The sequence below is a fragment of the Stegastes partitus genome, unplaced genomic scaffold, assembly GCF_000690725.1.
Source record: "Stegastes partitus isolate 25-593 unplaced genomic scaffold, Stegastes_partitus-1.0.2 Scaffold1161, whole genome shotgun sequence".
Classification (NCBI taxonomy): domain Eukaryota; kingdom Metazoa; phylum Chordata; class Actinopteri; family Pomacentridae; genus Stegastes; species Stegastes partitus.
Genome location: NW_007578892.1, coordinates 20,124 through 35,617, shown reverse-complemented (window position 1 = coordinate 35,617; position 15,494 = coordinate 20,124). Strand labels below are relative to the sequence as shown.

Genomic DNA, 15,494 nt, shown 5'->3' with positions numbered 1-15,494 from the left:
GTGTACTTTTACTGTTAATGCAGGCCTTTTTACCGATAATGTAGTATTTTTACATTACTGTACTGACACTGTTACTTGCTTCTGAACTCTGCTTCCATCACTGTTTGATATAGAGCCACTTCGAAATAGCATTTGGGCTCGTATTCGTCACACTGCAGATATAATTTCACAAAAATTACACAATAGACAAGGGGACGAGTAGGAATGTCCTCCAGGAAATAATTCCAATTATTGGTTTATGTTCTATGAAGTTTTACACTGTGATTTGCTCAAAAACTAACACAGCAGAGTAGAGGATTCAAGTTCTCACATTTTAATAGGAATTAATTACAGCAAATCAGTACAGTTTATTTAAAATCATTACACATTTAACACTGATATCTACCACTGAAATAGTTCCTAAAGGCGGCTTTGCGATACGATGTTCTGGTCAAAGATGGAGGCAGACATCACAGGCCCTTTTTTTTTTTTACTATTGCATTGATTTTGAAACGGAACTACAGATTTTAATTGCCGCAAAGCTTTAATAACACTTTGGGAGGATTCAGGAGGAGCAGGTAGCTAACGTGTCCTGAATGTCGGCCGCCCTGTTAGACCAAAGTGTAGACAAAGACCACTTCTGCAAGGAAACCCATTTGTCGGTCTGCTGTGTGCGCCCTCCAGGCATTAGGCTGCAGAGCTGTTGATCCAGTCAGAGCAGTTTGTCAGGTGAAGCAGAGGCCTGAACTGCTGACCCAAGTGGCCTTACTCTGAGGCGATCACTGTCTGCGGTCAACTTAACCCTTTCATGTCGTCTTTGCTTTTGAAAGGTTTTTTTTAAAAATGCTGTCCAGCTAAAGAAAAGAACAATGCTCGCGGAATATTCTCAAGAGAACAAGCTGTCGTTTGTCTGTTTCACAAGGAGATTTCACAGTTTTCACAATTTTTCAGTCATCTGTTATTTGCAGTAAACTCTCTATGAGATGATGAAACAAGATGCTCGACTTCCATAGTGTTGCACAGACTTAACATTCTAAGATTTATTGTGGGTGTGTTTTCTCACAGGCTTTATTTTAAACTCTTATCTTAGGGTCTATTATTCAGCTAAATTATCATGCTGAAGTCTATATTACTAAACCGGAACGCTGACGTCTGCTTGTGTAATCATGAAACACTTGGGATTGTAAAAAAAAAAAGGAATAACAGAAGAAACATACCATAAATATGAGCATCAAACAGACAGACCTACATTTATAGTGTTTATTTATCGTCTCCTGAGTTCAGCACTTGTTTGCATAAAAACTAAAGCAGCCCCAGGTATCACTCTAAACTGCTGATTAGTACCAAGATGTCTCAGCAACAAGTTCACACTCTCAGCAGTTTGAATGTGAAATCCAGTGAAGCTGATCTTTGCAAAGCACTTAAACATTTCCAGTAAGCAACAAGTTTAAATAGAGGAATCTTTGGTCCTTAGTGGATGCTTATATTTTAGGTTTATGAAACACTTATTGTATTTTTAAAAACATATTACAGCAATAAACATGTTAAACAAATGAATATACATATACAACAATGTGTTTTATGTGCATCTATATTATATAAAGCTGTCTTTATAGAGTGTATTTTATCTATTTCAGACCTTTTGTTTTGCAGATGTCTTTGTTGCTTTTCATGTATTATGTATTTATTCCTGTTCTCTATATGTTTAACAGTATATTTGCGGCGATAAAGAGAAACTATGCAGTTTGTGTGATAATGTGTGTGTTGTCTGTCCTGCAGATGTTCCTGCTTGGCTGAAGAGTCTCCGCCTCCATAAATACGCCGCTCTGTTCTCCACAATGACCTACGACGAGATGATGTCACTGACCGAAGAACAACTTGAGGCACAGGTTCACACAGACACACACAACACAACACAGGTTTATCTTAATCTTAATCTTAATGCGTAAATTCAGAGGTTTACATTTATGTACAAGGCAGTACTCAAGGACAAAAGTTCAGCGTATAGTTCTGGTACATAGAGGACAATGCCAGTACTCTGGACGAGCCCTCTGAAGCCCAAGCAGTTTCAGGGGGTTTTCACCATGACCTCATGTTTTCAATTCAGTTTTATTTATACAGCGCCAATTCACAACATATGTCATCTCACAGCGCTTCACATAGTAAGGTTAAAGAACAGAGAACCCGTTGGATTCCCTGTGAGCAAGCACTCAGCAACGGTCGGAAAGAACCAAAAAACAAAAACCTTTAACTGGGAGGGAAGAAAAACTTCCGACATGTCAGCATAAAGTCCTGCACTTCTATAAAAACGGTACAATTATGATTAGAAGTAGCGAGGACTCAAAAATGTCTCATGTGTTGTGTGACATGGCTGTAACGCCATAAAGCATAAAAGTTTCATTTCTTTGATTGCTCAGTTTTCAGAATTTGAAAACGTTTTTTCTAAGAGCCAACAGCTTTTACTAATACTGGTAAAGAATTATTCATCTACATGATATTTTAATACTTACATTTTTCCAACATCTACGAACTGGATTTTTTATTTTTTTTCACTCTGCACATCAGCTCTAGAAAGACATCTCTTCTGTATACTGCTCTTGAAGCATGCTGCATGTTTTATTTTCTTCTCAAACACAGCCTGCAGTTCAGCCAAAAAGTCCCTAAGTTCTTGTCACGTGACTGTTAGTTGCAACTGAGTCCCTTTTGGCTTCTTAGTTGTACTGAGGAGCACAGATTTTTTTTGTTTTTTTTAGATTTTCTTGCGGTTGGTTTTTTTTTTTTTATTTTTTTTTAATGACGCATGTGGAATGAAGCGATTTAACATGACATTTACTAGTTCTAATCAATATTACCATCGAAAATTAATGTAATGACGTAACTAGTTGGGATAAATGGTAGAAGACAAATTTAGCAGTTGCTGTGCTTGTGTGTAAAGACGTTAAGGAGTCTATTCTGAATCAGAGGATGCAGCTATAATTAACACGGCTACAGCTCACCGGGAAGCTGGATACTTCCTCCAGGTGCTGCTGGCTCCTTCACTGTCTGACCCTAATGTAATGTACAGCTACGCTGAGACCTGCCGAGCAGCACGTGCAACAAAGGATTCAATGTGCTGCTGCTGGCTGGAGCTGTAAAAAAAAATGGATTGTCATCATCGACTCCACATGAGACATAAACCGAAGTTTGATTAGTAGAATCGGTTTTATCTCTTTCTTCCCTCCTAGTCAAAGATGAGCAGCTGAGTTGTTTGTCTCCTTGCTTCAAAGCATCTTCGTCTTTAAAAGAGAGCTCTATTAGATTTGTATACGTACACTGCACATGTCAAAGACAGCATTTTTCTTTTGGGCTGGTATTTTGCAAATGATGTCTGACGCCGAACTGTTTCCTCCAACAGAAAGTCACTAAAGGAGCAAGACACAAGATTGTTATCAGCATTCAGAAGCTCAAAGAGAGGCAGAACCTACTTCGCAGCCTGGAAAAGGTCAGTGATGAAACACCACATCCCCTTCTTCCTTCCTTCATCCTCTTCATCCTCACGCGCACAAGAAACAGGATCATACAGCTTATTTCTTCATTTGTTTGTTTGCATTTTTGTTTCATTTGTTTGTTGGTTGTTGAGAGCTTGTAACCTTAGCAGACTCCACCTCTTCTTCTCTGAGTGTCTGTGTGAGAGAGTGAGAAGGGTGACCATTCTCAGTCGGTGTTATGTATCTGAGATGGCAGCTAGGGGAACACCTAATCCAGGAAGGAGAGTTTTGGGCTCCGTATTTAAACCCATCCGCCTCCCCCCACGCTTCACCCTTCCATTCAGCCTTCGACGCAAGACAATGACGCTCAAGGGCACACCGCAGGAGGGACTTCTTGGGCCAGCTAAATTCAGGCTTAACCTTTTCACCAACGCTTCATTTTAAAATGTGTTACCGCTGCATTTGTGGGGCTTGGGAAACAAGACACCTGTTGCTTGGTATTTTGGGTTTACACAGACTCATGTATGGCGTCGCCCTGCGAAGGCCGGGAGGGAGGCGGATATGATGCATGCGAACACAAATAGTGAAGGAAAACGAGATGTATGTATTTTTGGTATTACTTTATTCTCTGCTGTATCGCGTGGTACCATGACCCCGCCTTTGTTTTTCCTTTTTGGGCTATTCCGTCTCTAATCATTCACTACATTTCTCCAGACTACAAAGCAGGGTCTAAAAATTCAAAATATGCCCATATTTATTTTAATAAATAAATAAATCATGGTTATATTTGGAAAACCATTTTGAAACTTGGATTAGGTTTTCTAGCAATATTTTTGATTTGTGGTGCAGCATGTCATAGCTGCTCAGCCAGTTAATGAAAGGTGAACAAAAAAAAGCTTTTTTCATTTTCGTTAATACGTATTTCATATTAAAAAGTATTCTGTAAGTTTTGTTTTGTATAACTGTGACATGCAACCACCTGCATTATTGTTTTTTTCTTAATCTGTGCTCAAAGACCACTGACATTTTTTCATAGTTCAACTCACCCATTATCAGAGAATATTTGATCTACTTGTTCAATATTGCAGATTCTGAATCAATGATATTATGAGAAAAAACAATGACAGTTTTCAGCTTTTATCTTTACTAGTTCCTGAGACATTGTTGTCTAAACATAGACCCAAATTTCAATGTGCAAAAAACTTTGTTAAAGTAGATCGACAGGCAATTTTCAGAAAGTATTTGATATTTCAAGCCAGTATTTCCCATACATCTTAATAAACGTCTAAATATCATGTCTAATATACAATGATATCTAATATAATATATCATATATACATATCTAAATATGAACTGGCGTCCCATGTACAGGTGCTATAATCCCCGACGTCATGAGTTTGAATCCTGCTCATGGCACTTTTCCGCAGGTCCTTAACCTCATTCTTCTTCCCACTTTCCTGTCTCTCTCTCGACTGCACTATTGAATAAAGACAAAAATCCCACAAAAAAAAATCAACATTTTATGCTGTGAATATTTCTGACCAATCAGAGATGGTTGAGCAGAAATGGTTCGAAACATTTGATGATTTGAGATGGCCTTTTGACCCTTTTTTGTTTGTGCAGCAACACAAAGCAGCTGATCCATCACAGCCAAAACAAATTACGCAGGCGAGACTTTAATAAAACAACCCTAGAGCCTCACAGAAGAGATCTCACCTCAGTGTGCATCATTAGCAAAAACAAAAGTCATGAATCCACAGAAATATGCAAATAATTTAACCCAAAAAACAACTATTGCCTCAGTTTCTTTGAATATTCAGCATGTAGGTCAAAAGTAACATTTTTCTTCTCGAGGAAGATTGTTCACACGCGTAGCCTGAAGCTGCAGTACTTGTTCTTGACATGATAAATGCCATTATTCATCTGTCACTCCAGTGGATTTCTAAATGTCATCGCAGGTTCTGTCAAGTAAGAACCCCTCCGCACCCTCTCTCACTTCACCTCCTTGCTTTCATTCTCTGCTCCCAGGATGTGTTAGGGGGCAGCAATCTGCGCGCCCCGCTGCAGGAGCTCCACCAGATGATCATGACTCCCATCAAGGCTGTCAGCGGCAGCGAGGAGGCCTCCCTGCAGCGCCCCCTGCTGAGCCCCGAGGGCAAGAGCGCCGCGCCCGGCTCCCACCTAACAGGGGGAGGCGGAGGGGAGGCCGAGTCTGGCACGAGCGTCATCGCCGAGGGGGATCTGCCTGGTCAGTTCACTCGTGTCATGGGCAAAGGTGAGCTGCATGCATCGGCACACAGTTGAGAATTGCTGGACAGAGGGAGGATTTTGTTTTAATTTTTCGTCTCTACTGCGTCCTCAGTTTGTACCCAACTACTGGTGTCAAGGTCAGACGAGGACAACATCAGCTCCTACCTACAACTCATCGACAAGTGCCTTATCCATGAGGTACCGCTTCTACCTGTGATGTTTACGTCTGATACTAGTATGAGTGACTGGAAGTTTAAATTTCCAACAAGCAGCATGTCTACCACTATATAGCTCTTTGACAAACACTCAGAACCACAAACAGTTTCTGTCACTTTTTTATTCACTGTGGGCTCAGTTTTCACTACAATATAAAGAGGAACAACCATGCGTAGAAGTAAAGAGTACTCGAGCAACGTCACAACATTTGAAAACCTTTATCCAAGTGTTTCCAATCCTGGGAGCAAGAAATAAAGGCTACACGTGCTACAGATATTTCACTGCTTATAGTTACAGTTTTACAGCCTCTACAAACTGAGCATCCTTCACTCTACTCCGCACATCAACCCTAGAAAGATATTTCACCATTCTGAATGTATTTTCCATCAACTTGCTGGCAACTTGCTTAGTTATGCATAGTTTTTGAGCCATGTTGCACTTGTTTTATTATGTTTTATATTTTCTCTCAGTCTGTCTAATTTGTTCCTGTATTTGTCATTCCTCTGCTCTGTGCAAACACAGCCTGCAGTGCAACTTTTTTTAAATACTTTCTTTTTTTTTACACAAGGTGTAAAAAAAAAATGTTGAGATGTTTAACGACACACTTAGAATTCAGTGATTTTGATGAAATATGATTTTAAACTTAAAATTAGTCATTTTTTCCAATAGAGCAGGACGTCACACATTATTAGTTCAGGGGGAAAAAAATCTGACAATTCTTTCTTTTTTCACAGTTTCTGACCCTAATACATTGTGTAATTTTGACTCTTTTTTTTCCCCCTCTAACAAGATAACATGCCTATTTAACACACTGGTGGGTTAAAGTTTAAATAGCAGTTAACTCATCCTTCTTTTCATGTATTCCTGAACTGTATTTGATTATGTATTTTCACACAATGCAAAAAGGAGAATAAGAAACAAGTGCAGTTATATACTGAACTTTCATAGTATGAAAAGACAAATTATATTATAGATGAATATTACCAGTGCATCTGTTATTTCAGGTTAATATCAGAACTCGGTGTCATATAATACATACAATAAAAGTTTTATGAGAATTCAGCGTTTTAATGATGCAATTTAAAAGTAAGTCTTTTCAGTAGAAATGAAGAGCATCATGGCTGATAGATGATCCGAGTCTCTGTCTGTCTGTGAAACTCTTGAATTAGAGTTAAGTATCAGTACGTTGTAATATAAATGTGAGGTATAATGCTTTAAATCCTCCTCTAATATGAAGGAGAATCTTGGCTGAAGTGGTTCTTTTGTTGTGACACAAAGCACCTGAGAATCTTGAGCAGTCTCCTCCAGCAGTCATGCTTCATTTCATCCCTGATTCGTACTCCCTGTTCTCCCCCCTCCCTCCCCTTGTCAGTCCTTCACCGAGACGCAGAAGAAGAGGCTGTTGTCATGGAAACAGCAGGTCCAGAGGCTGTTCCGGTCCATTCCGAGGAAAACTCTCCTTGACATAGCAGGGTACCGACCGCAGAGGAGGTACGCACTCAGATATGCAGTAATGTTCATTTTCCGGTTGTGCGGTTTGTGATGAAGACAATTAACATCAAAGTTACTTTTAACTTTTACAAAACAACCAGCAAAAATCCAGGTACAGGTTTTAGCTGTAAATAATTGAACAGGTGGGACATGTCAGACACAGCTTCAACAGGATGCATTGTACACAGACAGAGAAAATGTGTCGTTCAAAACACAGCAGCACGTATTCCTTCACATTATATATAATGTTATTTCCTTCTTTTCCATGTGTACAAATGACCAAAGTAGACAAATAAAGAAGCAAGTTGGAGAATAGTTTTTACATAAAACAGTTTCCTACTGTATGTGTTATTTAACAGTGGTGTGGTTTGAGTTGTCACTACTGTTCAGGAGTAAGGATACAATTCTAACTAGCTCCCTAAATAAATGAAGAAGGGTTTCTTTCTTTATTTATTAATAAAATGAGTTCAAAACAGTTCTCGTCCTCCTCCCAGCACGACAGCTTCATCAATCTGGAGGAAAATAAGCATTTCTTCTTGGCCTTCTTCGGTTTTAATCGAATGCACAACTGCTGTTTTTACCATCCCACCACTTACGTTCAGGAATCAAACCAACTCCCGTCTGTATCTAACTTTTCTGTCTCTGTCTCATCCTGCTGCAGCCGTTTTGGCCAGTCCAACTCTCTCCCTACCACTGGCTGTGTTGGGGGCAGCGTGTCGGCCAGGAGGAGCCTTCACCAGTTCCAGATGCCCTCCAGGAGCTTGCCGGGTGCCAGGCTGGGCCTGCTGGGCAGCGGGGGGCTGCTGGGACCGACACCTCGCAGCTCCAGCAGCACACCCACCGGTCCCAAGCAGGGGAGACATGTGAGTCGAACCGGCTTAATGTTTAAAGAGACGAGAGTAAACCAGCAGGAGAACAGGGAGCTGGATCAGAGAGTAAACAAGAGAGACATTAGAGCATAAACAGCGAGGTGTCCACTAAAGCTTCACCGTTACTCCTCAGTGTAAGCAGCTTTTCCATTTTCACAGAGGGTTTTGTTCATTAAATATTAGTTGTTATTGATTGTCTTCATTGTGAGTTATTCTGTCAATGAAATGGATGTTGGCTGATCAAGAATCCTACAAAACAGCCCGTCTTAATCTTTCCACTGCTTAACCTTCTTCACTCCAAGCAGTTTCTGAGCATATTTAGCTCATTTTCCCTGTGATATAAAGTCCTGCACCTCTTTGAAAGCAGTATAACTTTGGGCACAAGTAGAGAGAATTTAATAATGTCTTTTGTGCACTAAAGAAAAGTTATAATGCCATAAAAAAGAAAGAAAGTCCTTCATTTGTCTTACAGAAATTGAAAAGGTGTTATCAGTATTGGGAAAAGAATGAGGGGTCCCCATGCGGTTGATACACTTCCTCACTGGGCCTATTTTCATTTTTACAACCTCTTCAGAAGTTTAGGAGTTTTTCACTTGAATGCACACCAACTCTGCAATGCTGAATCTATCTTCCAACAACCTCCTGACAGTTTGCTCCTCCACTGTTTTGTAAACCAATCACAGCCCAAAAGTCCATAAAGTTTTGTCTTTAAATGAGACGTGTAGAATAAAGTGATGTGGATGAAATATCACAATATTTAACCTTAGATTTGGTTATTTGTACCCACAGAACAGCACAGTCACACATGATTAGTTCAGCGTTTTGGAACCCTGAAAATCTAGTGTTTCTGGTTATGATAAATGCTGAATGTAGCTTCCAATAAGTTGCTTGTCTTTATGCTGAGCCTACTGTTTATTTTATTGATCCGACATGTTTAATTTTGCTTACATTTCCTCAGTTTGTTTCCATAGCAGTCTCCTCTTTGCTTTGGGTAAACACAGCCTGAAAAACTTTAGTTGCATGAATGGTGGTCACTCAGTCGTGGCACTTACGCTGCTGAGTAGTGCAGAATTTAGTTGTTTTATGAGATTGATTCAGTGGAAACAGTAGATAAAAGTGGTTTTGATAATGTATTACCATTTTAAGATGATTTTTAGGGTTATTTTTCCTGACAGAACCACATGTCGTACATGCTGTGTCCACAGACGTTTGCGAGGTTGAAAATCTGATGATGCTCTCTGTGTCTTGCTCTGATAAATGGTGTCATTTTGGAGTTTTTTGTTTGTTAGTTACTAAAGAAAACCAGCACAAAGTGGTCATCTTGAGGAGGTTTCTATAAGACTTCATCATCATTTTGGTATGTAGTGTGTTACCACTAGTCTTCTGTCAGTTGAGGTGGTCAGAGAGGAAAGGTGAGGATGGATAGTTTAAAATCTTTTTGAAAACCTTGTGAATTTAAAAGGTCCACAGAATGTGTAAAAACCTGGAGTTACCTCTATTATCATGTGCGTCTGCAGTGATTGTGAGGCTGAATGGCTGAGGTGTTCCTGACTGTATAAAGGAACATTTTGAAATGTGTAATAGTACATTCCAGGATGTTTACAGTAACCTGGGCAGCAGAATTCCTTCTTCAGCACGTATTCTGCCTGAAATAGGCTTTATTCCACGACAAAGAAATGCTGGGTGAGGAAGAGGAGCAGCGGCGGCGGCGGCGTCTGGCGAATGAAGTGAGGTGGATGGAACTCGTAGGCAGGTCACCCCACATACCAGAGGCTCTGCGTCAGGGCCGAACATTGAAACAGGAGGAGCTGCAGAGCTGTTTCAGGCCCATCCTGGCACACTTTGGTCTGGGCTGACCCACTTCACTGGAAACCTTTCTGTCCCTCCCACTGTTTCCCTCCCTCTCTCTCATCCCTTACAATGGGAGGAAATACCTCAGTTCCTCCTCGTCACACTGGACCTTCTTGTGCAGGACTGAAGTGTGGATGTGCTCAGAGAGAGAAGGAGGGCGGGAGGGAAATATGTGAGTCATAGTTTGGGAGAGGTAGCTGTGGTGTTGGAGGAGGAGGGGCAATAAGAGAGAGAGAGTTTATATGAGTACATATATGAGAGAGAGAGAGAGCCAGTCAGAGGCAGTGAGAACAGTGCACAGGCATTTCCTGTTTTTCCCTGGCCCGAGGCACTGGAGGGCCGCGAGGGGGGAGAGGGGTGAGGGATGGAGGTGAGGGGAGGGGCCTGTGGTGGTAGTGTTGGGGGTATAATGGGCAGGTTACAGCGAGGAATTCATGTGGTGAGCGTCTTGAGACTGTCATTAGGTGTGGGCCAGACATCCAGACAGGAGCGTGGGGGATAAAAACGAGGAAGAAGCCGTGGTCTCACACGACTTCATTTAACGCCGCTCAATTCATGTATGGTTCTGATCAGTGAAAGTTGTAGCAACACGTGATCAGTGAAATGATGTAAGGAGTGAGTAGTGTGTGGGATCCTGAAGAGCTTGAGTTTGTGCATTAAATTGTATTGGAGAAACAGGAGTTTAACTTTTATATGTCACTAGTAAATAGTGAAGAGTGGAGATATCCTGACACGATCTCAACACAGGTGTCATAAAGGGAGAGCCCAGTTTGTGGCAGGACGTCAGGGATGCAAATATTAAATGATTACTTTAAAATCTGTGGCATTATCACTCAATAATTAATAGCATAGATTTATCACAGTAGACACGTGTCATGATCAGTGGACATGTTTTTGGTCACAAAGGTGACACTGTTACATATGCTACAGGGATATAGGAGCACTATCACGAGCTCTGGTCAGAGGTCATTAAGTGTCACAGAAGTCTTTCTCATGGTGCCCGTTGGTAGCTAAACCTGCACAATGCTCTCTTCTCATCAACACGGAACTGCCCATATTCAGAGTGATGCCTCCTCTAGATGTGTTAAACAGTAAGAAGCCCCACCTGGTGGAACAACCAGGTAGTGCAGCTGATTTACAATACTTTTTCTATCACACATGTAGAGATTACAGTTTTTTTTTTTCTTTTGGAGGTTGTGGAGCCAAGTTGCACTCCATCATCTCCACATGCATTTCAGGTAGTGTCCAACTGGAGCTTTACAACAAGGTTCATGACCAGCGATGTAACAGCCGGTACAGCTTGGATGCAGAAACGCAACTATTTAGTTATTCAGTTTTCAAGCATTTGCACTACATTGTTTAAATTACTTAAATGTACCTGAAGTGCATCACCAATGGGTTTGGATTGGAATGACATGCTATTGACTGGTACGAAATGTTAAATGATTTAGATTGGATCAGGCAAAAAAAAACAAAAAAACTTGAAGAGGACCTATTAGCCAGGTTATCCACGGGTTATGAAACCTGGTCAATTAGTGTTGTTAGCTTCCAGTAACAAAAGCTGCAGAAAAATGATGAAATCTAAGTGGGTCATTTGCTCCAAATTATGTTGTGTTTTGCTATCCTTGGACCGTGATGAAAAAACAGCAGGGAAAAAAAAGCAGAGCATTTGAAGGGAATGTTAGCTTTCAAAAAAATCGCCAAAATTACACCATTTATCACAGCTAGAAACTGTAGAAACAGAAGTAATTGTTGGATTTTCATTTTTGTATGGGTCTGTAAATGAAAAAGGCTCATGAAGGTTTTCTATATCGAAGAACTTCGTGTCAGTCAGGGTCTCGACTTTGGATTTTTTTTATCACCAAGTCGGCATGTGTTGGCCAATACCAGCTGTTGTTTGCTTAGTGTTTTTATCCTTTACGGATTCTATTGTAGTCTGTAAATGTTGACTCACCTGTGTTGCTCCACCTCATTGACAATCTTAAAGTTTCACAACACTGTTCTGGTCTCCGAAACCGAAGAATCAACTATTCCAGAATACCGTCTTGTTTCGACACACGTGCTGCCGGTGTAGAAACGAAAGAAATACATTCACATTTGCTCTGCTCATGATTCAATGAATGAATACAATTTTCTGACACCTTCTGATACCCTAAAAATGCTGCCACGACCAGTGTTGCCAAAGCACAATTTCTGTGTTCATTTAATTTAGTTTCTGTCGTCTGAGAGAAGAATCTGAAGTTTAATAGTTGTAGTCTTTAAGTTTTAGTCTCACTTGTCTCTGACAAAGACGACCCAAAAGCTTCCATGCAGTCTGACAGACGGATGGGACTACAGCGGTAGATGAACAGTTGGTGATTGTTGTGATTTCTGCTGTTGGACAATAAGTGATTTTTAAAGAGGTGTTTCTCCCGAAGTTGATTTAAAATATTCTCCTCAGGGTCCGTGGTTCGCCAACCCCGGAGGAAGCAACAGCATGCCCAGTCGGACCCACAGCTCCGTGCAGAGGACCCGCTCGCTGCCGGTTCACACCACGCCACAGACCATGGTCATGTTCCAGCAAAGCGGTAAGAGACGCTGGGAAACGCACACAAACGGACACACAAACCACTCAGATGATGTAGTTGATACCTACAACTGTTAACTGCTGTGGTACAATCCGTAAAGTTTCCCTTCAGGTTCAGATAAACTGATGTTGCATGAAGCACTTCTCAGAATTTATCCTGGAAACTTTTCTTCTACATTCAGTAACCGAGCAGCACTGTTGTTTCTTTGGATATAAAATTGTGTAACGTGCACATCACAGGCTAAATTGTGAGCACATTTCTCAGTTGTAACACTGCTGACCAAGTTTTGGGGGTTTTTCTTGGGCAAATACAATGAAGTGAAAACATGGCACATCTAGAATATATTGTAGGGCTACATGTGCTGAACAGTTGAGCAAGAAAAATAAAAAAGTATACGTGTTGCATATGTTAGTGGACCATCAGATCACTTTGAGCACAGACAGAGCAGAAAGTCTGCGCTGTTTGCATTGACAAAACCTTCCTGTGATATTTGCCGATAGCAAGCGTTAACGACCCAACAGAGATGGAGTGAATAAAGCAGAAACTGTTCACTTCACTCCCACAGCTTCATGTCTCGTAGCCACAGATAATGTCTCATCAAGAAACACAAACAGAGCTCAGATCAGTGTACGGTGTCTTTTTCAGTCCGCCGGGCTCGTAAATGCCATCGTTAGTCAGTACATGACAGTAAACCATCCCTCTAAGTTACTTTAGAACAGAAAACATAGTAATAATTGATCTCCGCTCTCCAGCCCTGATTGTGTATATCCACTGCACACACATAATAGTTAGAGCAAATTTGAAATGAAGAAAGGCACAAATGCAAAGTTTGAGCTTTATATTTTAGGAACTGATATAGGTACTTTCATATTAAGATTTTTGTCTTTTTCTTTTAAAGAATTCTGCCAAAATTTGCATTGACATTTTTTCTTACTGCACTGTTTTCTTGTAAAGGAGTGTCCTCGGCAGATATTTGCTAGAAAACACACTTGTTGTTGTTTTATAGTCAGTCAGTTTAGTCATTCAGATGCTGTGACATGTTTGGGCTGAATGCTGACCCATTTGGATGACCAGATAAAATATACATGGTGTTAACGATGAACAAGTGATTAAAATATTATTAAAATTGCAAGAGTGACAATATTTTAATGAAGGTAAAACATGTCACAGCAGATCTTTATCAATGAAGCACATAGCAAAAGTCTCATCATTTTTTATATATATTTTTTTTCAGGTCAAAAGAAATGTGATAATTACAGATTCCACTGAGATGTCAAAATAATAAAAATAGAATTTTTTTCTTTTGCATGTTGTTTAGTCTTTTTAGGTAGTGCTTTCTCCACCGGAAATGCAAATATACATTATGTATAATGCAAACTGTTTACGTAGTCCTTGTCTTGTTTCAGCTTCATGCTTTATTTGGTTCACAGTGTCAAACACAACAGCAAAACTAAACTTAATTTTGAAGTCAAAATAGCAGCCTGTCACTGTTTCTTATGAATGTTGGCCTTTATACAATAGTAGATGGCACCTCAAATACAAAATAACTAAAAATACTCTTAAATGTTAAACTATTACACAGCTATCGGAGCATTCAGACCTAAACCCGGTGTACAGTAGCCGTCAGTGCCAGGCAGTCTGACCTGTAGTAACCTCTGCTGACTGGACTTGGTCCCACAGGAACAGTGGACAGTAATAGGACAAGCTGGGACTTCCTCTGCTCGGCCAGAAATGTCCTCTTTTTAGAATGAAGTGGGAAAAACAGATTTGAAGAAAAAAAAAAAAAAGAGCAGGAGGGAAGTTAGGTGGAGGGAGAGTAGAGACTGTGAGAGAGGAAGAGATGGAGGCTGGGAGGGAGGAAAGAGTCAGAGGAGTCTCACAATGAGGCTCTTTGTGCAGCGAGGACGGGGCTCCCTGGCCCACTTTCCTCCCCTCTCTACTCCACTCACTTTCTTTCTTAGCTTTCCCATCTCTCTTTCTCCCCCCCATCCCTCCATCTCTACTCACCCTCCCCCCATGCCTCCCTGTTTGACAACTGCAGAGTCATGCACACATAACAGTCACCCTCGAGGGTGGCTATAGCTGGGACTCGGCCAGGGCAACTGATTCGAAAGGCCAGACATCCTCCACCCCTCTAACCCCTCTCTGTCTCTGTGGATATACGTACGATCTAACGTCCTCCCTGCCAACAGATTGGATAAAGAGCCTCATTAAGTGAGACACAGTAGAGAAAATGAGAGGATGAAGCAACAAGTGTTTGTGTTGCTCTGTGTGTGTGTGTGTGTGTGCGGGAGGTGGAGGTTTGTGTGGTCGGGGAGGTGGTGGTGGGGATTTGGAGCCTATAAATAGCCCGGTGTGGACTACCGGGCCTAACTCAGCTGGTCTCCGTGGCCACACGGGATTTTCACTGCCCAGCCCGTGTCGAAGACTCAGCAAAGGACTAAATGGCTGGAAGGGGTTGCTAGGCTGCACTGTGGCCCAAATACTCACCCCACCTTCACCCCTCAGCACACAGACTCCCCCCTCCAGCCTCGACAAAACAGTCTCCACCCTGCTCTTAGTTCAGGCCAAGAGAGCCGGCACCTGAGAGTTTAAAAAAGGAGACAGGGCAGTTTATGTGACAAGTGTCCATTAATAATGATAGTGTAATTAACACGTTAATTTCGATTCATTAATTACAGAAAAAAATAACGTGTTAAAAAATAAAAATAGCACATTTAATCACACCTTTCTCAGTTCCCTCATTTGTGGCACACCGATGCACACACTTCAGCCTGGTAGGCGGCGCTAATGTGCCTAAAGTT

The 15,494-nt window shown here is 41.1% G+C and overlaps 1 protein-coding gene across 2 annotated transcripts in view; it reads left to right on the top strand.

Moving 5' to 3' along the window:
* The window catches only part of samd4a (sterile alpha motif domain containing 4A), a 65,069-nt gene that overhangs the window by 37,898 nt on the left and 11,677 nt on the right, over window positions 1–15,494 (top strand). Inside the window, exons 5-11 of one of the 2 annotated variants that reach the window (XM_008296883.1) lie at window positions 1,759–1,862; window positions 3,374–3,460; window positions 5,475–5,721; window positions 5,809–5,894; window positions 7,285–7,403; window positions 8,065–8,266; window positions 12,564–12,690. In XM_008296883.1, coding sequence (XP_008295105.1) covers window positions 1,759–1,862; window positions 3,374–3,460; window positions 5,475–5,721; window positions 5,809–5,894; window positions 7,285–7,403; window positions 8,065–8,266; window positions 12,564–12,690 — 972 coding nt within the window. Of the gene's footprint in view, window positions 1–1,758; window positions 1,869–3,373; window positions 3,461–5,474; window positions 5,722–5,808; window positions 5,895–7,284; window positions 7,404–8,064; window positions 8,267–12,563; window positions 12,691–15,494 lie in introns of both variants that reach the window. The other variant, XM_008296882.1, reaches the window with a different exon arrangement.